General features: G+C 42.7%; 1 protein-coding gene across 1 annotated transcript in view; it reads right to left on the bottom strand.

Moving 5' to 3' along the window:
* LOC130172297 (raftlin-like) overlaps positions 1-24,258 on the bottom strand; it is a 101,466-nt gene that overhangs the window by 50,938 nt on the left and 26,270 nt on the right. The window contains exon 3 of the mRNA XM_056380895.1: positions 6,754-6,931. Within this exon, the coding sequence (XP_056236870.1) occupies positions 6,754-6,931 (178 nt within the window). The remainder of the gene's footprint in view (positions 1-6,753; positions 6,932-24,258) is intronic.

Below are 24,258 nucleotides of genomic sequence, written 5' to 3' on the forward strand. Positions count from 1 at the left end.
GTCTACAGTCACGCTAGGGGCCCCATGATACTGTATTTAAGCACAACATGCTTTTAACTACATGCTAACGTTAGCATACTAACATGGTGGCTGCAGCTGTGGCTCAGTTGGTACAGCAGGTTGTCCACTGATCACAGCATTGGCGATTAGATCCACAGCTGCTGCTGTCCACGTGCCGAAGTGTCCTTGGGCAAAAAACTGAACCCAAATCAGTAAGTGTAAATGTAACATGCTAAAAATGAGAATCATAACATGCTCTTAGTTTAGGAAAAAACAATTTTGGTTTGATAACGACAATTGCACGAGATCAAAAGTCAGGGATCACCAAAGTCAGTAAACTGAATCCTGGAGATCATGAACATCTCTACAAAAATTGCTCACTAGCCAGTCTGTAGTTGTTGAGATATTTCTGTCTAAATCAAGAAGACCAGAATAACTGACCAACATTAGCATCTAGAGTTCGCACGTGAGGCCGAAGCACAATTAACTAATTGTTCAAATATCATGTCATTTTCATCACTATTCAGAGGCCTGATTAACTGTTGATTCACTTGCAATTCACTCATGAAGACTGATGCTTTTACTTGGGAAAAACAGCTTCTTATGCACAGGACCATATTTCACATGCGAGACTAGATGTATGTGATAGAAGAAGTCTGATCAGGTTATATGCTGTTTAAAGTAATGATTGTCTGAGAGTAACGAAGCATTCATCCAGTGAAACGTTTTAAATCATTATTTAATATCAGCTGTTTCAGGGAATCTTGAGAGGAGGTGAACTGCACTCACTGTGCATGATAAAAGCTTTTCTCTCACTCAACTCATCCGTTTCCACAGTGTATACGCTTGATAGTGAAAATGTTAATTCACTCCTGTTCCTTTTGCATCACAAACAAAGTCATGTCAGACCTCTCACCCACCTCCATCTCGCACTTCTCATCAATTGCTATGACGACACAGTCAGGGAGCATCCGAGCCCATGTTTAGCACTCTGTCACTGTGCAGCTTTAATGATACAGTACACCTCTTCTAATGTCACATTTTCACACATTCCTGAATAATTTCACCAGAGCATATCCCCTCTAATGGTTTTTAGTCGTTACCTCTTTATTTTCCTCTTTCTCCATCTCTCTCTCTCTCTCTCACGCTCTACACCCTTCTCCTCCCTCTCAACCCATCTCTCCTCTTTCAATCCCTCTCCTTCTCTGCCTGAGCACACGGGAGCTCCTTGCAATTACCCAATAATGATGAATACATCCCATCAGACATTGCCTGCTGAACTGTAACCCTATTCCATCGCAACCAAATTGAACACTGAGAAATTTGACAGTTGACATTTTAAATTTTCAAACGGTCCAATCTATTTTGTCTGCGTTGCAGTTTTTTTTTCTACTTCTTCTTCTTCTTTCCCGCCGCAGGGTTGTAACACGGTGACAAATTGCCATCAAAGGTTTCTAAAGTTATAACCAACTTAACCAGCTGTGTCAGTCAGGTGACAGTGTCTTAACATTTGCGAATGACAGAGCGCTGTATGTACACAACCTCTGTGTAGTTCCTGATTGCGAGTAGGACTCCTGCAGCGTCACCCCCTCCGTGTAAAGTGCCTTGTTGGCTGAGCCTTTCACTAATACTATAGAGACGTGACTGGGATCGTGTCCGTACTGTGCATGTTGCATAAAGACGTCTTTACAGCTGCTGTACACCAGTCAGCTCCTCTTCCCTGACTTTGGTTTTGTTTTCTGTACAGTTGCGAAAAAAGCAGTTCGTTTTAGAGGGACAGATGAATGGTTGCTTTCAAATCTCATTCACTGTAACCCCCCCCTCCCCCGCCCCCCCTCCCGACACCAACCCCCACCTCATCGCCTTCTCCTTTTGATTCCTGGGTCTGACAGCAAAAGGGAGCAGGAGAGGAGATGCTCCGCTTTTTGGTTTGTCTTATTTCTCTTCCCTCATTTTTCCCTGGGGGAGATTTGGATTCTCCTGGGCTGGTGCTGATGTGAGCAGCTGTCTCCACGGTGACAGACGCTGGAGATAAAGCCCGGGCCCCGCTTTTGGCCAGGGCCATCAAAGGATGGTAGACTCCTCTGCTCTTTTCACTCACTATCTCTCTCTCTCTCCCTCTCTCCTTTTTCAGACCCCATTCAGCCTCCTTCTGTCTTCCCTGCTCTCTCTACTCAGCTGAGATTTTCATGTCTGCCTCACTCTCCCCTCATGGTGTCTTTTGCTCTGTAGCAAGGCGACTACGTCTTTAAAAAGAAGAGAGAGATATGCAGTCCGTTCAGCTGTAGCCTTTTAATACACAATCAATATTTCTGTTGTCCGGTTTTGCAGCAGTAAGAAGAGCTGAGGAGTGTTTGTATTGTTTGCACGAATGTCTCTGCGTGCTGAAAGGGAATCTGAGGTGTTCTACACAACAGCATGGGAGGTGATTACTAATGGACACAATCTGCAGGAGGGGAGAGCAGATAAGGTGCCCTGCATTTCAACTATATGACCTTCTAAAATGCTGCTGGTTGCCTTGTATTCACCCCACAATAAGTGCGTTCCAGTCACCCGTTTTTTATGCACATTTGCAACAAAGCTGCAAAGTCAGGAGTTATTTTAGGAAACCGTCAGGTCCATTTTCTGCACAGATAATGGTAAGTGAGTGGCTGTTCCAAGGCTTGGATATGCATGAAACACCTGGTTTGAATTATCAGTATGAAAGATGAACTTAATTAGAACGTATATGTGAAAATGTAAAGAGAGACGTTAATGTCTCAGTAAGAAACATCCAGTCATCAAGCTTCAAACTCATATCTCTGCATATATCAGTAACGGTGAGCTGAAGGTTTTGGATGAAATTAACTACTTCTCTAAATTGTAGTGGCAGTTCAAGTGTTTAAAACCTACAGGTAAATAACAAATAATGATTTAAATACATCTTGATGTTGTGGTACCTGCTCGTGGTTCTTCTAAATGCCTGTTCTCAAGCAGGAAGCCTAAAAAATAAACAATGAAGCATGCAAAGTCGTCTAGACGGTGGCCATTGTTCCATGTCACTCTCTATCTCTATCACCAGAGCAGCTGATAAAAACACCACAGGGTCCACATGGATCAGAATAGGCAAATTCATTTGTTAAAAGACTTGAACACCATCATAAGTGGAGGGCATCATCGAGTTGCTGTGATGTATCAGAGTTATTGTGCTGGATTAATTATTTAATGTTGTCATATCCTCTATCTTCCCTCTTGAACACACTTAACATGAAGACATCTGATGAAAACACACAATGATTCGTGCTTTGTTTTGCCGAATCAGGTTTCTGGAAGCTCAGAGTGGGCTGCTCCACCATCGCCATCATGGCAGTCCCTCACTCTAACAGAGACCAAAACCGTTTTTTGTACCAGGCCGTAAACATGTTTATTTCTGCTGTAAAGTTGGGTGTTTGTACATGGGGAGTCTACAGGGATCGACTCACCTCAAGTGGCTCTTCAAGGAACTACAGCTTTTGGCACCTCCATGTTGGATTCATTTTTCAGCCCTGGTGGTTGCCGCTTGGTTTAAACACTGTAAACAGCCTACGGTTATGTTTCCTTGACATACTCTTGTGGTGTGCCAGTAATGACTTGTCAGAGTGTTAGGTGGTAGTTATAACACCACAAAATAATCTTAAACAGAAGCTCAGGATTGATGCCTTTTTTCGTCATTTAGACATGAGGACTTGATGTAATGAAAAAACAATGAATTACTTAATATTAATGTTTTCAACTATAAACTTTATCTTGAACTTAATGACGCCCAGGTGAACAAAGATGTCTCACATAAGAGTGCCTGGATGTAAGGACTTAAAAAAAGATTCTTCTACTTTTTCCTGCAAGGATTGTCAGGTGATTGACAGTAAGCAGGCAATATCGTAACGCCTTGCGCCGCTCAACTCCGGCAAAATTACAGTAAATAATGATAAAACAGAAAGTTTGACAAACCCAAATTAAGTTGTCATGTTTCCTGTGATGAATTATCTCAGGACTGTGGAGGTTTGCTTTCTCATACGGTAAGACAAGGAGAACAGCGGACGGGTTCTTTTGAAGGGAAGAAAACAGGCTGCGATATCTCCAACAAAAACACCAGCAGGGATGAGGGAAAGACTCAGGCTTGTTAGGCAGTTGGGACTAACCTGAAAACAATTTTTCCCTAGGACATAATTGCTGCACTCCACATGAGAATTTAAATTATCATCAACATACATTTGCACAAACCAATTAATTGCTTCCCTTCTAACTTATTACTTTTTGACTTTTTTTCATTCTTACTGCTGGTATCTTTTGTTATGTTTTTTTGTTTACTGCTTGCTTTGCTTGTATTATAGTTATCTTCTTTTACTTTGAAACCTTACATTATCTCTTACAACTCTCCCACGAGCATCCAAAAAGTTTCATCCTATTTCACCTCATCTTAAATTCATGTAAATTCCCTCTGGTCATTATCTGTCTCCCTTCTGAATCGCAGCCCTGATCCTCCTTTCATTATTTCGTAACAACAACAACAACAAAACCCTTCCACTGCAACTCTCTCTTTAGTTTTTATTTTATGTCTTTTGTGTTTTTTTTTTTGACATGATCCGTCTTCGGTTGCAGCACAAACTGTCAGGGCACAGCGGCTCTTATTATTACACCCCTTACTCTTGGTTGCTTGTAATATTGGGTATTGGTTTTTTGTTATTGTACTGTCGCTGTGGGTGAGAGCGTTAGCTAAATGACTGAAATGTCAATGTAGATTAGTAGCAGCGGTGCCCTGTTTATGCTCAGCTGTGAAGAAATTACAGCGACGGTTTGTCAGCATTCAGAAATGGGTTTTAAGGTGTGGGGTAGTGCAGAATAATGTCACACACACACACACACATTCATATAAAACCACATTCTACATACGCAGAGACAGATTTAAACACCACTAAGTTACTATGTGTAGCTCATAAAAAGATGAGGCGAGGTGAGATGAAGTTTAAGTGCTGGATCTCTTCAGGAAAGGGGCGAGACACACACACACACACACACACACACACACACACTCACACACACACACACTCTCGCGCTAACAAACACACATCCATGCCCTGCAGCCAGGGAACAGTGTTTTGGTAAAGAGCCCTGGATGCTCGCTGGGCGTCAGAGTCAGACAGAGCATCCACTGGGGCTTCAGCTCCTCGTCTCTGCCTGTCTGCATGTCACCGCTACCAGGGAAAAATAAAATAATAAAATAAAAATAAACTCCTCCTCGTAGCTTCAGTCTTTTTGAGTGTCATGGTTTTACTTGAGCTGACTTTACAGTACGTGGTCCTGAATGAGCGGAGCAGGTTTGATGACCCCTGGGGTTCAAACACATCCTGAATATCCCCAGAAGCTACTGTAGTTTTATTTTTTTAAGAAAGATTCTGTCCGGACAAATAGCAACCTCCACCCTCCACTGTCCATCACCGCCACTCCATGCCCTTCAACCACCCTTGGCGCCGCTCCCTGGCGTCATGCCCTCACTGAAGTGCACACCCACCCCCACAGTTCCCAGGACAGGGGGGCTCGGGCACGGGGCTGGAGGGCTGGAGGGCAGATGTAGGGGGCGGCAGTGACTTTGGGCCATACAGCCAGATTTGGCTGCAGCGTTGAAAGGGATGGAGATGGAGGATTGAGACTATTGCTGACTCACATCCAACGCAGCTGCCCACATGACGGCTTGCTGAGCCACAAGCAGATGTTGTAATGCTCTGAAGCAACACGGAAAGGTTGAATGACTGATATGAAATGTTACACAAACCTCCACTGTTTTTCTTAGGTGGTTGTTTTTTTAGGTGGAAAATGTTCTGCATGCACGTATCCCACATAAAGAATAAAAAAAATCTGAAATATAAAGCAATATGATTATTTTATAAACCCTAATGTCGCTAACCAGCCAGTGTATCATTTTCGTACCATTCAACACATGAAGATAAAGCAAGAGCCGATTCCCACCAAGTGTTTTTTTCTGCGTAATGACACCAATTACAGAGCATTAGTAATCTCAGCATGTTTTCTTAAGTGACGATAATGGCTTCATCGTTTTGTGATAACAAAGGTCTTATTCCCAGGGGTGTAGCTGAGACGTCTGAGGCCCATGAAACACGACTGCCTCAGGGCCAAAATACATTTCTTTTAATAAAGGACGTCTGCTGATATTTGTTGCATCCTTTTGCCACACTGATGGTTAGTCCTCAAAAACACCCTTGTGTTAAGTTGTAAACAATGCTTATGTTTATGATTTTTATTTTTTTAAATGTGTGAATTTAAATGAATAAAATACATAAAAACATTTGGGTACAAATGGTGCCTAAAATGTGGTTGAAAATCAATTTGAACTGATCTGCTCCTTTTATAAAACCAGGTAGCAAAATAAATCCAGCTCATTCTTGGGCCACATGCTTGTTGTCTTCTGGCCCAGAATACGCCCGGTTCCATTGCCCCAATCTGACCCATATACGGTATGATAATCACACTATATGTGGAAGACCATTTCCACATCTGGAAAATTTTACAGCTGTCAGACAATACCGGAGGAAAGCAGCCGGTGTCTGCCCAGATGTGGAAGTATATGGGCCAGACTCGGGCCGAGGACCCAGGCATATGTTGGACCAGAAGTTTCATTTGCTATCTCAAAAATGATTCATTTTACGTGTCGGTTAAGTACTTCAGTACTTGTGTAATTATACATATCAAAGTCAAAGATGGCTGTTTTCTGGCTCTTACCCGTCGTTGAGTCGGACCAGTATGGCCCGGTACAGCTGGTGCTGTGGGCTGTTGGACTCCGGACCGCAGGGGTGGATGAACGGGTGAACGGCTGCCAGAACGAAGCCCTGCTGGTAAAGCTCCTGCAGCTGACCCGGCAGCTCCCGCACCGACGAGAGACGCAGCGTGGACGTCCCACCTGAGAGACATCAAACAGGGAGGGAGGTTTGTATGTGCAATGACTTAAAGCACTGGTGCGCTTTATTTGGACACATTTCATTTCTACGGTTCCTTTGGATTTCTTTGTTTTTGTAACGTGAGTTTTCTGTATTCCTTGTCTGTCGGCCATGACGGCGGTAGCTGTTCATGTTTATAATGCACTTATGCTTCTGTTTATTCTAAACAAATCACTGCTGAGTCTCCAAAGCTGTAACTTCTGTTGTAACAGAGCATTTTTCTGTTATATTTCTGTTGTGTTAGGGAACAACATAACTGAATTGGAAATGGCAAGTAATTCAGCCTCATGACCCTTTTCCTGACCTCTGCATTTTTGTAGACCTTTTCCAAACCCCTGCGCCTCGCTGCGCCTGACCCTCATTGCCTTTTTGGCTTCTATTAAACTCCCCTTAATTCTACCTTTTCCTGCCAGTGTCTGCATTTGGACTCTTTTCCCCTGTTGCATCTGTGATGTGACATTTATAAAAATGTAAAAAAAAAAAAAAAAAGTAAGAATAGTTCAGCACAGCTTTCCTCATCCTCGTCTTCACGCGGCTCAGGGAGTAGAGAAGCAAGAAATATCCAGTGCATACAATTTCAACTGATTCTAAAGCAAAGCGACAAAAGGAAACCACACAAGAAACATTTTCCACTGCAGGTCTCAGCATTCACACTATTTCTGTCACAAATGACGCAAATTAAAGTCCTTGTTCACAGCAGTTAGCCTCTTTTTGATTTCCCTGGTTTAATTCATGTATGAAGTTGATTGATGATTATTGTAGGAAGGTTCTGCTGCAGCTAGACCTTGCTAACTTTACATATTTTTAATGATAAAGCACAACAGAGATGAGGAGGCACCAGACTGGTAGGCAAAGAAAATTGCTGAGGGGGGGAAAAAAAACACTATGTGAAGATTTGCAATTCAGATACCAACACTGATTTTAGAGTCGTTCCCAGTTTGTTTTGGCAATTAGAATCACGCTTTTCACTCCATCCCCTCAATCTGGGAGTTAATAAGAGTGGATCAAAATCCAATCAGAGTTGATTGCTTAGACTCTGTATCACAGCAGCTCTCTATATTCTGACACTTACTTTGATTCCCCCTCAGCTCAACTCAACTGTCCAAGTAGAGCGGACAAGGGCCTGACAATAATGAGCTGCAATCAGCGAGTGGCCAGCTGTTTAAAAAAGGAAAGTTAGCGATGGACTTAGTCTTTCCCAGCTTCCCTCCTGAGGGGATGAAACATGCAACAGACAGCCGCCGGTGACAGCCTCATTCAGGGAGCAACCAGCTGTGTTACAACAAGCCACACACAGCTTCTGTCAGGCAACATCAGCCAATCAGGATGTATGGTAATGAGCGCAGGAGAGGAGAGTGGTTCAGGTTCAGGGACGGGAGCAATTAAATTAGAAAATAAAGAGTTTGATAGCATGGAGAAGACGGTAGTCAAAACAGAGAGGAAGAGAGGGAAAGTTAGAGAGACTACGATCGAGACTGACGCTTGGCCCCGGATGCGTGACGGCTGGGATCCCAGCAGCACACTGTATGAGGCGACATTTACTGCAGGCCAAACAGCTGGGGCGCGTGGGAGAGCGCCAAGACAAAGAGCTGGATGCAGAACGAGAGACCGGGGAGAGGAGAGGAGAGGAGAGGAGAGGAGGGAGGGAGGGAGAGAGGGGGGGAGTGGGAGAGGAGGTCTGGTTGTCTGTACGAGCTGTCACAAGACGTGGGAAATGCGGCTATGGCTAATTAGAGTCAATGAGACTATACAGAGCGAAAGGTTCAGATCCATGGGAAAAGTCAAAGTATAGAAGTTCAATGGAGGGTCAGACAGAGGGCGAGTGAGGGCAGGGCTGACTGGCAAGAGGATGCCACTGTTGTGTGCATGTGCGTGTGTGTGTGTGTGTGTGTGTGGACGTGTGTGTGTGCGTGTGCATGGTGTGTGGTAACATCGAACGCTAGTATTATAGGTGTATAATCCATAATCTGGCTGGAAAAGTTACTTTGAAGTTGCATTTGGATCCAGATTTTCAGACTCCTGTATGTGCACCTGTAAAACCTAAGCTAATTACTTTAGTCCAGTCTCTTATTGGCAGCGCTACTATCACTGTATAAATAAACATAAACATAATTTCAAACTGTGCAATATGTTTTTTTTTTCCCATGGTGCAACATGAGGGTATCAGGAAGCCAAATTCCGGTCAGTCAAACGTAGCGAGCGCCGCTGCTTGTTCTATTGTAAAGTCTTGTAAATGTGTCTGTGCTCGTGAAAGCTGTTCTGCATTACGTCTGTGTGATTTATCACATATGGCCGCCGGTACAAACAAAGCTTTTTGGATAACAAGCTCCTGTGATCATAACATGTGGATCTGTTGTTCGTAATACATTAGTACGTGATTTACTGCTGCCATTGTGTATATTATACATGCTGTTCTGTTGTCTGCTGTTGATTGATCCGCACGTCTTTACATTCACAATGGCATCTGCTACTTTATATCGCGTCTTTATATTTCATACATTATTCATATGTTTAAACAATCAAGGGAGAGGAAGCATCAAAGCGGTTTATTGCACTTGTACTTGCTATAACTGCGGACATGACAAATACAATATGAATAGGAAGCTGCTGTGTTGAATATGCACTTCACTTACAAAGCTTGATGTGTTTGAGATAAATTATTATTTATTTATTATTATAAAACTTTGGTGGTTTGATCTGAGTGCAAACACGTTTTGAAGGTGACACGATTACAGACATTTAAAGTCATGCCAAACAAGTAAGCGGATACAAACAGATGCAAATTGAACCCAAATGAATCCGTGTGAGTTGAAAATGCTTCAGCTTCTTCGGAAACCTTTCACTTATCTCGAGGCTTGATGACGCCACTTCATGAACAAACAGAGACATAAGAAGAAAAGGAGGTGTGTGTATTGCTAGATGTGCACGACAGTGGTTCCCAGACTTTTCCCATTCATGGCCCACCAAAAAATCCCACCCGCATCTGACCTCACAACAATATGGAGGCCAGATAAAGAGCACTTTTTACTTTGATGATAATGATCAAACATCCAGGTTTGAACTGAAAACAGAAGAAGCTCAATTTTCCTTTTTTGTTTGACGGGGGAGAGATAACTTTTTGATTCACCATTTGTCTCCTCACTCTTTTTCCTTTTTATTACAGGCTATCTTTTTTGATAGTATCGCACAATCAGACAATATGATGTGGTCCGGCGGCAACAACATAAACGTTCCTATCACAGTGATAGGCCTTAATATTAAATAAAGATTATTTAGTCTTAAAACATTTAAAAACATGTATATATGTACTGCACTGTTGTGTACCCACAAGTTGGGAACTACAGCTCAAATTTCCTCAAATTTGCAGGAATGATGAGAGGTGAAAATCTGATTAATCATAAGAACTTCATTTTAAGCAGCTGTTGATGCTATTAGACTTTTTAGTTTCTGGATTTTTCCTTTAAATGTCTTTGAATCGCTGAAAAAGGCAACAACAGCTTGTATCTAATCTGATTTGTGTCTTATCAATATCTGTTACTGATTATAATTGTAAATGTGTTGTTAGACTATTTTCATCCGTTTGCATGGAAGCCGCCTCTCTCTGCCCTTTAAACCTCGCACTTCCTCTGGCAGACAAATTCAGCTGAAGCTCGTATGCATGACATTGTTCAATCATTCTGTGCAGGCTGTAACACAGTGGTGTGCCGTGCCTTCAGCATGCTACACCACATCATCAGGACTGCAACAGAGAAGAGAGGGATTTCTGCACCGAGCCTGCACAGCACCAATCAGGAAGCAGCTCCTGAGATGTAGATAGAGAGCTGATTCAGTTCGGATCCCAACACTTCCTTCCGGGCACAAATCCAGCGGTTCATTGTGAAACCACTAAAGAGGCAGAAGAAGAAGGAGAAGGGGAAAGGGGGGAAAAAATGCTGTCCCCTCAGGGAAAGTGAGTGCTTTGGCTAAAAATACTCCAAATTTCTCAATCACACTCTGTCCTACTGCGCCACAATGCAGGAGCTTTAGAAGTTAAAAGGCGTGGAGGAATTAACACAAAGAAATAGGTCGCCATCGCAAACTGGTAAAATGTATTCGTCTACCCCCCCCCCCATCTGCTCCTCCTTCCTCCCTCCTCTTCCTCCACCGGTGACTGCCTTTCAGAACAGGAATTAATCCTTCTGTGATCAGTGATTTTGTTTTTTTTCTTTCCTTCCCTCTTCATTTTGGTGCAACGTGAACACCCTGTCCTTTTCCCCGGAGGGATGCTATAGCGTGTGCGCGCCGTCGACAAGGCGGTGGATATTAAGTGGAAAATGAAACCGTCTTTGCTTGCTCTCTCATCCCCTTAGTTGAGATGAGTAAATAAGGAATGGTTTCAATTAGGCAGCGGGAACACAGCCGCTGGCGACTTAAGTTGGCTTTAATCGCTGTGTGAGCTGCTAATAATCTCATCCAGAGGCCTTTAAATACACAGGCTCTACATTTATTTATCAGACCAAATTTTATTTATCATGCTGCCCCGAGAGCAAAGTGTCGCCCAGTGCTGAGTTTTTTTGACTCTTGTGTTGTAAAGATGTTTACTCTGCCCTAAAATCTTGTTATCCAAGGAGAATCGCTTTGTTTGCGCAGATGAGAGCAAATTAGCTGCCGTATAACTGCTGCATGTGAGTGTCAGCGTTGATGTTTCGTATTGCAAATATTCGGGTCTTTGAAGGAGCCTGTGGTCGATCAGACAGGCAATCTGCTAAACCTTACATGGCAAACTGGCAGCCAATTACTTCACTTTGTCTTTTTGTTTACCCTGGAAGAAAATTCTCGCACATATCAACAGAGGAGCCCTAAACTCACAGGAACAAATCGCTTCGTGACAAATAATGAGAAAAAAGGGGGCTTCTGGCTGACAACCAACAAATTGGTTTTCTGGAAAATTGTGTTAGCATGGAGCCATCAAAGAGACACTGACATTAAACACAGAGGAGGAGGCAAAAGTGGGGGCAATGTATGTATGAATGTATGACGAGGGACTGATAGCTGTGCCGTCACGCTAATGGAAAGACATTTGATCAGTTGCTCTGTGTTTGTGGCGGATGACGGGTCATGGTTCAGAATAACCTTGGTGTTGTATGAATATCAAGAGTTGTTTAAATCAAAGCTCTGCAGATTTACAGTGCTCACCTAGACAGTACAGAGAGCTAAGGCCAAACACTAGTGACATTTAAAGGTCCTCTCCAGACATGTTTTAAACTACGTAAAAAATACTCTGACTAATGTTTTCTTTTTTCTGGTTGACGGGGGGAAAGAGCAGCGCGTGTCAAACGGTTAGCGGAGGAAACATCTGTAAAACTCTGCCACATGTTTGAGCCTCAGTCAGACGCAGACTCAGGAGTTTGTCGTGCACCAAGATCACTGAGTAGAAGACGTAACAGAACGATGTGTAGTTATTTGTTTATGTTGTTGCTGTTGTAACTGTTAGTGGCTGACACAGAGTTAGGGGTTGAGCTAATGCAAACTCTCGCTCTCTGTACTGACAAGGTTTTGGCAACAGGTGAAAGAGCAGTGCACATCAAGATGGTTAGTGTTGGAGGAAACATCAGACTGAGATGAGGAGTCTTTTGTGACCAAATTCGGCAACTGGCAGACATATCGGAACGGTTAGCGCAGTTAGCATTTTGTTTGTTAGCTTGTAACTGGCAGTGGCTGTGCTAATGCAAACTTTCGCTCTCTGTACTGACAAGGTTTCGGGTTTACTTTGCCCCCCCCCAGCCATGCTTATTTCACTCATGATAAGTCTTGTATTATATATAAAAAAACATCAGAGGACATGTTAACAAGGTTAGAAACTTGATTTTCTTCAGAGATGGTCTTTAAAGTGAATTCAAACATAGAAAAATGACTGATTGCTGTGGTGATGCAGCTCCCACAGATGAGAGATGTGTTTTTTGTCCTCTGGATTCTCTGTTGATACAGTTTGAGATATTTGCCGTCTCTTCCCACATCAAACACATCCACAGTGTGTTTCTCCATGGATTTATTTATTAAATCAACATTTAGATTGAGCTTTCACGTTCATTCCCACCCTTGGAAACAGCCTTTGAGAAAACATTCCCACCACAAGGCTTTCTATCATATCACATGATCTTCATCAGCAGATGGTGATGTTTTCCAAGGTCAAGAGTAAACGTTAATCCTCGGCTTTTAAGCCAGAATGGATGAGAAGTCCTTAAAGTGTTCAGAAATATAAGGAAATATGAACATCTACAACTCTGTGTTGGTGAACTCCATCTGCTCCTGAGGATCATGGAATATGATTGAAAGCTCCAGAGCAGCTGCTAAATGGACCTTGTGGTGAGATTGTTTTTTTTTTTTTATGTTTTAACAACTCATCAAAAATCAGGACGACAAATGCAGAGGAACAAAGTCGATTATATAAAAAAAAACAAAGACACACCATAGACCTCAAATACTGCAGGGAGGGAGTTTAGCAGTGTGAGAGTTTAGCAGTGTGAACAGGTTGTGGTTGAGTGTGTGTTCCAGGAGGGAGACGAGGGGGAGAGAGTGTGTGAACGAGTCTGTCTCTACGTTCGTTTCAGAGTGAATATGTAAACATGCGGTTTCAATATGCATGCATGAGAGAGTTCATCTAAGGAGCGGAATAAATAATAAACACCCGTTCCATTTATTCCTGTGATGCTGACCCTCAACACATCGCCAAACATATTTAACTGACTCATCACTTGGAATTAGCAGCGGCCCCTCATTTCATGTGTCTCATTTCTGGCTGAAGTCCAGATATGATTTAATTGCCATATATTTACACTAACAGATCTGATCGCATCTGTCTGTGTTTTCCTGCCCTGCAAATAGTTAGATCCCGAAACAGTCCAGTCCAGGTGGTGGGAATGCAACTAAAGCTGTTTGCCAATTACACAAAGACGACAGAATAGAAAGGAGGAAAGGGGGAAAAAAAATAGAAGAATAAGAGGCAGAGAAAGGACAAGAAAGAGGACAAGAAGAGCAACGGGGAGGGGGAGATAAAGTAGATGAAGGAGGATGAGAAAATGAAGAAGAAGCAGGAGAAGTTAGAGGAAAATGACTTGCGCTAAAACAATTTAACTCCCCAGCAACTGACACAAACACTGACAAATCCCACAAGTGGACCATGAGTGAGACAAAGGTTATTCAGGAAGAGATGAACACTACGTACAATACAACAGCACCTAACACTATTACAATGACCACAAGAGCCGAAACTCGGGAAAACCAAGTGTTCTGATTATTTTACTGCCATCATCACTCGCAATTATCACCGTGGCAACAGCTACACACCACAACATCTTTTGAAATGTTTTCAGTATCCGGCTGGTACGCATCTTTAACCTCCTTAATACTTCTTGCTTTGGTGGTTTGAGCAACTAGATAGCAATGCATTTTCAAAACTTCTCGGGCGTGTTGTGTCAGGCTGAAATTATGGAAAAATACAGCCCAGGAAGTCCAGTTACAAACCAATCTGTCAGTCTGAAAGATCAGACTGCAAAACACTGCAAAGTGGTTTAAAATACTCTGAGACTGAAGTCTGGGAAGTTATCACAGCAGCAGTTACTTCACATTTTGTGGCAACAATCGTGAGTGAAATGTTAGAACCGCAGTGTTTACATGTATTTACCCGCAGCGCCTTGTTAAATAACATGATGTTATGGCCCGGCAAAGCTGCCTTACACTTGGCCTCCAATCTGCCTCAGACACATGAACTGACCAAGTGTTAATTAGTTGACCACACTCGATGCAAATCTGTGTAAACCGGGTGACATTATTGGCAGGCCATCACTCTGAAAGTGCCTACATCTTCAGACATCGTTGCCCTCGGGAGGAGTATCATGTGTATGACTTGCAGAGATTCACTCACTCCTGTCATTTGAGCTGGTAGACTGACTCTAATAGTCCTCGGCTGCATTTATACTTAATGGTCTGCCCAAGATATATGAAGTAAATGCAGGCAAGATAAAGGCTTTGTGTTTGTGTTTGCAGCTGTAAAGCTGCCAAGTTGAATCCATCAAAAACTCTTGGAAAAAGACACTAATGTACATTAGAAATCATTTTTCCATTGTCTCAAAAGTAGTGTGCCCTTGAGCTGCACATTTAAAACCCAAAACAAGGCAAGTGTAGCGTTTGTACTGAATAGGCAGCACAGTGAGACGCCATGTACGCGTACTCAACTTCCCGTAGATAATTCTCACTTTCCATGAATAATAAACGAAAAAAGATCCCTCAACTTTGAATTGAAATCCTGCCTCTGACACTGGCTCACTTCCCCTTTTAAATCCATCTGCCATGTAAGCACCTCTGAGCTGCAGCCTGCTGCATTTCCATCACTCAACACATTTAAAAATAAATGAGTAAATATGAAATTAATAAGCTGAAAGATTGGAGCGCCAAGCCTCTGCACACACACGGCATGCACCACCTCTGGGAGAAATGGTTCGACCACATTTGCATGGGGGGAGAAAATAGCCCGGCATATATTATCCACCTACGGCAACCGAAATTTTGATCCTGCTGCTCCTATCCGTCACATCTCTCATTCGGTGATATTGCCTCGTCTAATCATGATTACAGAATTGTTTGTTTCTTCTAACAGTAATGGCTGAATTGGCAGATGATGTGTTCATATCAGCATCTTAGAGGACACAGTGTTTTTCTTTTCTTTCAGATGAAAAGAAGTTGAGAAAACGCTGCTGTGCCACTGGGGACAGGAGGGATTTATTTCTTACGACAGCAGAACTTTCAGGACCTGACAACAGGGCAGTGAAAACAAGCAGCTTTACTCAATCTTTAGCTTAAATCCAGTTTTGAGGTGTATCATTGTTTAGCTTCTGGCTATAATCACTGCTATATTAACTGCAGCTCGTACTGATGAACCCACAGAGCATCTTCACCAGGATCTGCAGGTCCTCGTTGTTTTGGTTTTCTGCCTGTTTGGGTTCAGCCTGGTTTTCAGCCACATCAGGTAGTTGTGAAAAAGCTCTGAAAACGCTGTTCACTACCTGCCCAGCACCAAACAACACACACAGTTAGTAAATGGACTGCACTTGAATTATCGCTTTCCTAGTCTTACTGTATCAACCACCCAATGTGCTTTACAATGGAAGCTGCATTCACCCATTCACACACACATTCACACAGCACTTTTCTACCATTCTACCACACCTACGATACATCAGGGGCGATTTGGGGTTCAATATCACTTCTGAGTAACGTGTGACCCGCTCCACCTCCTAGTGACTTGCCAGTAAACATAGGTGTTTAGCAGCTAAGTAGCCAGATATAGACAGAGCTACAAGGAAACTGAATTTTGGATTTATATTCACAAGTTGGCCAAAAAGAAAGAGGACTCAAAATGAATCACAACGTTGCTCCATTTACACAAAAAATAAAAAATAGGCAACTGTTTGCTAACCAAGTGATTATGTGTCAGCGTTGTTCACAGTTTGCTTCCGCTGCCTCCATGTGGCCAGAAAATCCGTCACTGCAGGTTTAAATATTCCCACTTTATGTTACAGTCCAAAAACAATGAGCTGAAAGACGCTAAAATGCACAAAAGCAACACCTGTCATGCTACATATTCTAGTATAACATGGTTGATAAGTGCAGCTCATCTTCTTTCCCTTCAGCATGTTGTGTGTCTGGACTGTACCACACATTTGCATGTTACCTGCGTGCTCGTGCAAGTGAACGTGCGTCCTCGTGCACATGCTATTAGAGCCCAAGATACAAACAACACCAGGACTGGCTCATGAAAACACTGCTCCAAAGGCCCACTAGTTGACGATGATTGTTACCTTGTCCAAAGCAATCTCTCCATAACGCCCCAATGTATATTTCCTCAGCAGAATTAGAAATAAAATCACACAAAAATCAACCAGTTCACCTTCATAAAGTCTTGATAAAAGCAATACAACATGAATATAGTGTAATTGGCCTTTTGGAAGTGAAAGCACCACCCCACTAGTCTCTCTGTGAAGTAGTCATATCGTTATTCAGTGTCCAATTAAAATGGCCTTAGTCTCCTCAGGAGCTCTCCACTCCTGTGAGGACCACCTGCAGAACCCTCGCTCAGTCGCAGCAGCCTGCCTTGTGTCATTAGCCTTCATACAGGCTCAAAATGGAAATGCCAGTAACTCCTCTGTTCTCCCCGCCGCCGCCTCCTCCTTTATTTTTTTTCTCTCCTCTCTCTCTGCTCCGATTTCTCTCACCCCTCTGCCACAGGAGGGGGAAGTTTCTCTGCTTGGCTCCTGTGCCCATTTAGCCTATTTTTTCAGCCTTTGCTCTCTGCGGGGAATCTGCCCCTCTGTCTTCAGCTCTCCTCCACTGCTTTCTGCTGCTGCCCCCCCCCTCCCCAAAAAAACCCTCCATCCATTCCCTATACTGTGTGGTGAGAGAAGTGCAAAATCTTTGATGGGTCTCTCCTGCTCTTAACCTCTTTCTCTGCCTCTACACGTGAGAGTCAATTTTCTGTATTTTTTTCACCTCATTTACTGTATAATTTTTAAAATTGATCTTGTCGTAATTATTATACAATACTGTGTCTCTTGTGCTATAGAGCAATCAAAAAAAAAAAAAACCCCTTCCTAGCTGAGTCTGCAGCGAAGCCACCAGCTCCGTGAGGCTGTGGTCACATACACTGGTGCTTTGAGCAAAATGCAAACAGGCTGATGTTTACCCGGTAGGCTGTATTTAGTTGAGCCTGTTAGCATGCTACCATGTGCTAGTTTTCACTAAACAGTGTGCAGCGACCAACAGCTGTTAGTGTGGCTCACATCCCATGTGTGCTGCTTTATCATAGGCACTAAAATCTGAGCACTCTGACGGACTAGGAGGCCAAAATCCAGAAAAATCTTTTGTTAGTAACCAGTTCGTACCCAAATATAGGAAAAATAATCATTTGGGGATTGGCACTGTGCAAGACCGACAATATTGTGACATTTGATATCATTATACTGTATAATGATACAATATGGGACTATTGTTGGCGGTAGTAAACACGTAATATAATCTGCAATATGACTGTAATGACCAAAACAAGTAGAATGATTAACTCCTCATTTTATTGAGCTATAACCTTTTGTCATTTTACAGCCTTTAAAGGTGCTATATGTAAGTTTTGCTATTGCTACATAGCCAATGTTAGCATTACCAGTTCAGCATCAAACTTCTTTCCTTTACTCATCAAGAGCTGTCTCCAGAGGTGGAAAGCAACACCAGTGCTAACTTTTGTTTAGCTTCTATTCCTATCACTTCTTTTCTTCCTCTGAACTTTGCATGCTAACCAGCTAGCCCCAGCACATCCCATCTTTTGTAATATTACTTTGTGAAAGTGAGTCACTGTGGCGCCCAGTCTGCCCGCAGTTCAGCATTAGAGCATGAAGATGTAGCGTTAGCTCAAAGGGTGTATTATAATCTCTTGTCTTGGAAATGTAACCGTGGCTGACGCTCTTAGCAAACAACCATCACCACCACCTGCTCCCACCAAGAAACCACATTTGGTGGCAGAGAAAACTTACATACAGCACCTGTAAGACTCAATATTGGATAAAGTATACATTGATATTACAGAAACCCAATCCTACTCAATATTAAATCTTAGATCTTAGATTTATCGCCTCACTCTACTGTAACTACAATAGTGTTACCTATTTTTTCTATACGTGTTCAATGTTTCCACTAAATGTTTCCTGCAGGATGAAGTTTAACCTCAGGAAGTGTTGATTGGAGCACTTCAGCAAAGATGAACGATGTAAAGGTCTTTGTAATTGTGGTATGGTGACAACAAAAGCTGTGAATGACAATTATAATTTTCTATTGTGATATAAAAGTAACACCTCCTTTGAAACTAACCGTCCCACAACATACATGATTCTTTGGGGTAAATTATAAGTTATGAATATTTGTTCCGTTTCATTGTTTTGGTTTGAAGGTGAGTAAACTCTAGATTATTCTGCAGAGAGGAGGAGAGTTTAGGTTGGTTTACTGTGCATTATGTCCCTGCAGGGTGTGAACACTATCGACCCCTCCGTCTTTTCACCTCTCTGTGTGAGAAGCAGTCGGGGAACCTACTGCGTGAACCAATCTATGTGTGTCTGTCTATCTTGCACTCTCTCTCTCTCTCTCTCTCTCTCCCTCCATCTCTCTCTTCCTCTGAGGTCCAGGATGGCGTCATTAGCAGTCGGGGCTCAGAGTGCAGCTCGTTGGAGCCCTGGGGCCAAAGCTTTGTGCCTTAATTACCCACCTAATGAGTCACTCGGAAAGTCACTGGGCCTGCTGGTGACTTACCCTCTCTCTCTCTCTTATTTGCTCACACACACACACACACACACACACACACACATATGTACTGTATTCACTGACTTATATGCTTAATCACTCATTCACTCAATGGCACACACACACACACTTTCACACATTTTCCCTTGCTGCATCCACCTAATGACTGCAGCTGTAGTCACTCACTCGCTCACTCACTTACTCGCTCGCCTGCATCGCTCGATCCCTGATTTACACACACATATATTTATTCTCTCGCTCAGTTGCTTGTTTGGCCCCTCGGACTGCGGCCAGTTAAATCTGACAATATGTTTTAGGTGTGAAAAACAATGGATCTCTCTCTTGCATTTTCAGGTTGTTTTCATAAAGACCTCCATCCTCACTGAAACACTTCAATAGTCACTGTAGAAAAACAGCTGAATCTTTCCCTCCTTTCCTTCTCTTTCATTTGGCAAATAAAACTTTGCATCACAGCCAACAACACTCAGATGAATAAACCTCCCTTCTATCCGCCCGTGCTCTCTGTGACCACTTAAACTGTGTTTTAATGCAGCCAGTTAACAATATAGCTGTTGTTCTCATGTACACATGTTTCTGTTTCTGTTGTCAGAGAGTGGAAAAAGCATAAAAAAAGAAAAGTGATGTGATCTCAGCTCATAGATGCTTCCTGTCCACCGGGCAAACAGTAAATCCTGCTGTTGTTACTATTACATTATGATCCAAAAGTCTGAACCCACTTTCGGATGAAGCAGATCAGTTTTATGATCAGAAAGTTTTCAAATTTACCATAAATAGAGGTTAATAACAACGATATTCGACCGTACAGACATTTACGACGAATGATCTCAGGGAGGATTCTGCCGCACAGCCCCCACCTGCTTTCAACGAAAATGACATACACCATATCCACATACACAACACTTTACATTTGAGTGCAGTTATTGAAATGAAATTACATTTTATCATAGAGCAACGATTTCTTGCACACACACACACACACACACACACACACACACACACACACGGACTAGAGACACACACTCTCCCTGTGCCTTCACACCTCCTGCGCTCTCCCGCCTCGCGTTCTCACAGTAGCACTCAGACTGATGGGATCACACCTGCATGTAGAGCAGAACAGTCTGCTCCTGTTCACTTCCCAGATGCTGCGAGTTGGACATGATGACACTTGCCGTGCCATTAAGTTAGGACTGAACTGCCGTCAGGGCTCGAATCCCACTGCGATCGAGTGCTTTATTAAACCAGTTCAAGCATGAATGTTAAACAGAAAACAAACAAAGCCGAACCACGTCCTCAGAGAAGCATCGCTTTTCATATCACTCTGGGAATGGACACCTGCTCTGATGCGGTTCGTGAGAGGTCAGCAGCTTCCTTATGACCTTTCCTTTTAATCAACACACCTTTATGAGAACGACAAATCTGAAATATTTATATTTAAACTGGATATATTTTTTTTATATTTTTCCACCATATAATTTCAGAGGTATACTGTTGCCAAATGTGACAAAAACTCTCCTTCACAAATGTAAAAAGTTTTTCTCTTTGCTGCAGTTTGTGTGATGTTGACATCTCAAAGATTCATATTGCTGGCTTAGGAAATCTTGTCATTAAGGTAATAGGCACCATAGGACAGGTTTTCGAGAGGAAAAACCAGGAGGAAAATGGTAACTAGAAAATTGGCGGAACATCTGCCCCGAGGCAAAAATTCAAAAACAAACTCGTGACCGGAGGAGCGAGGAAAATCTGGACAGGGAAGCGAATGAGACACGCTTTTTTGCTCCTTCAACAACTCCTGTTAAGATGCCCTTGAGCAAGGTGTTTAACGGCCGACTGCTTTGATGGAGCTGCTGACTGGCACCAGACTGTGGTTCTACTGGGCAGCTCCCAGGTCTTAATGTCCGTAACTGAGTGAGTGTGAAGGGCGTTACTGAATAAAAGCACACTGCAGAGCTTTTCTGGGTATATACAGATAAAAACAAATAGCCTTGATGGCCAGCTAAATGCTAATGTAATTGCTCTCTGTTTGTCTAGACAGAGCATTTAAGGCTGCTTGGGAAATTTTCTAAATAAATATGCATCTTTCAATCTGTGTCCAGAGGTCAGGCGGAAGCTTTTACTGGAGATGGGGAGAAAAGCAAGTCGAAGTCATTTACTGTTCCCCTCGCTAAATGCCTGGAACACTGTATTTTGAAGGCACACGGCTAAATGAAAAGGCGCCAGATGTCTTGATGGGGGAAAACTACCTGTAATTTGTTCAGCCAGTAGAAAGGTTCATATATATATATATATATATATAAAAATATATATATATATATATATATATATATATATATATATATAAATATATATATATATAGAAAGAAAAAAAGGTTTGTATCTTTGCCTGTGTCAGTCTCTCTCCCTTTCTCTCAGGAATTAAAGTATGCCTCCATCACCGGTCCTCAGGTTGACAGCCGGCCTCCAGAGTGTGTTTTGTCCGCTCGGCGTCACCTCCTCCGCTGACAGCCCTCAGTTGCCTGGAGACGCGGCTTGAGAGACAAGCTGTGGTAAATGAGCAGGTTGTTGATCAAAGCCCACGACGGCTCCACTGCTGCGCTTTCAACAGTGTGACGCTCAGGCGCCACACAACACTCTCACTTCCTGTCCTCTGCTAACTACAAGTTGCGGGCTTTTTCCGTACAGTACACCCTGACATTAGCCTCCTGTCGAAAATCACAGTTGAAGCACTTTCTGCCGAGACGTGCTGGCTTGATTGGGGGGTTTTCTTCCATTAGCATTGCAAAAGAGTGTAAATTTGAATTTTAAAACATGGGGTTCTGTGATGATTAAGCTCTCTGACAGGCTCGGGATGTTTTGGTGGCACCGGGGGTCTGCCATTAGATGCTTTGTGCTGTTGATTGTGGCGCATAATTTGCCTGATACTCTGAAGACTGACAAGCAAACAACCAGTTTTATTGTCGTTGTCACCTTTCAGGCAAAAAAACTGACTTGAGTGTTGAAGAGGAAAAAGTCACGACCTAGTTCATGAGTGTTTCATAAATCCAGAAGCATTCTGAAGATTTGCTCCATTTGCTACAGATGATTATTTAAAGTGCTGATTCGGGAGCTTTAGTCGCAAAACCACAATGTAAAAGGTAACAGACGGAGAGCTGTTGCCACCCAGCGACATCTGTGTCCTGTGTTTAATGGCCATGCACCACAGGTTCATTCTATCCTACTCTCATCACACCACACAGCCAGTATAAAGCAAGTTGAAAGGTAATTTAAGTACCATCATAAACTACTGACCCAGACCAGATAATCAAACTTGGAAGCTGATGTTTCTCTGAGTCTGGAAACAATGGAGGCTGTGGCAGCAGCTTTTCACTGTCTGAATGTTCCTATAAAAGTACAGAAGTAATATCAGTACTAAAATACCTAATACGTCATCCTTGTGGCACTCCCTGTACTATATGACACTGCATTGTATTTCAAATGTCCATTATAGTTTTAAATACCAAATCTGTAAAAAAACAATAGCAACTACAGCCAACAGATAAATGGAGTGGAGTAGAAGTAAAGCATAAAAGCTGTGCTAAATATAATTCTGATGTAAGTAATTGTTTGCATGTGTGCTTTAAGTCAACACACAGGGAAAGAGGCATGGGGAAAAAAAGGATCAATGCACAATTGCACACGCACGCACACACACACTTACTTAAAAACACTCTTACACCCAGCCTACAGCCCTTGACATTCCTCCAGTTCACTCCTTGAAATGTCTGGTTGTAATTGAGGAGGCAAGATCGGCTCAGCGCTGCACTGCACAGTCCCGACTGGAGAAGAACCTGACATGTCACTTCAGATACTCTGCCAGCAGAGAGCTTGTCCAAGATACCTGGCTGGGAGAAGTTCGGTGACAGAGTAGAGTGGAGGCGAGAGTGGGTGTGATCGGGAGTGTCAGAGGTAGCTTTGGGACATCACAATTTACCGCTGGATGCGCTGTGATCTAGATTCAAGGAAACATCTGGGAACTTGTACATGTGGGAACTCACTTGTCACATTTCACTTGTCACATTTCCCTCTTTTGCTCTGACATCTAAGCTAGACTTTTACTAACCAGGGTGGTAGCTACACCTGACACCTTCTCTGCTCGCGATGCTTTAATGTTGAGCATGTGGGCAATGAAAAGTGAAAAAATGCCCCCATAAGCTTTAAAAAGGGTTAATGAAATTAGAAATAAGGATTTGTCTTATCCTGTCTATATTATTTCCATCAAGTTGTCAAATATGTTGGCAGGAATACAACTACCGTTCTGTTTTTAGATGAGGGAATAACAGAGTCGTATACTGTTGATCTTGGCAGCAGCAAAGAAAAGGCCGATCCTGCACAAACCATAGTATCAACAAAAAAATAAATCACTAATGCAAACGCCTGAGCAAAGTGCAGGATATGAACTGCTTGGGGACAGAGTGCTTTCACATAGATCCATGAAACTGCACCTGAGAAGGACAAAAAAAAGATCAAAGGCTCCATTACCCTCAGTATAACACTAAATATGTTTCTCTTCTAAAGACTCCACCAAGTGTTAGCCAGTCTGTTCCACACTTACAAGATGAGGACTCAGCCTAAAAATAACAACAAAGTGTGAAATGGTTCCAGGCTTGCAAATTGCTCTTGACTGTGAAACTGCACAAGGGCTCTGGTGACCTGTTTGTTGCAGAGCATAGCAGTTTAAAGTTGGTATCTGGGCCTGTTCTGCCTGGAGTCTCTGAACACAATCCCAAGAAGAAACTCGGGATTATCTTCTTTTATTCCACATCGGCCTTTCTCTGAGAATAGGGTTTGACTGTGTAATATCTAGTGAGTCTCCGTTATTCAGGCTATACCTTCACACCTAATCCTTCAATCTATTTCTTTGTGCAGTAAGAAAACAAGCAGCAGAGGAGAGTGAGTGAGGTAGAGATCAGCAGTG

This window comes from Seriola aureovittata, chromosome 7, assembly GCF_021018895.1.
Source record: "Seriola aureovittata isolate HTS-2021-v1 ecotype China chromosome 7, ASM2101889v1, whole genome shotgun sequence".
NCBI classification, from domain to species: domain Eukaryota; kingdom Metazoa; phylum Chordata; class Actinopteri; order Carangiformes; family Carangidae; genus Seriola; species Seriola aureovittata.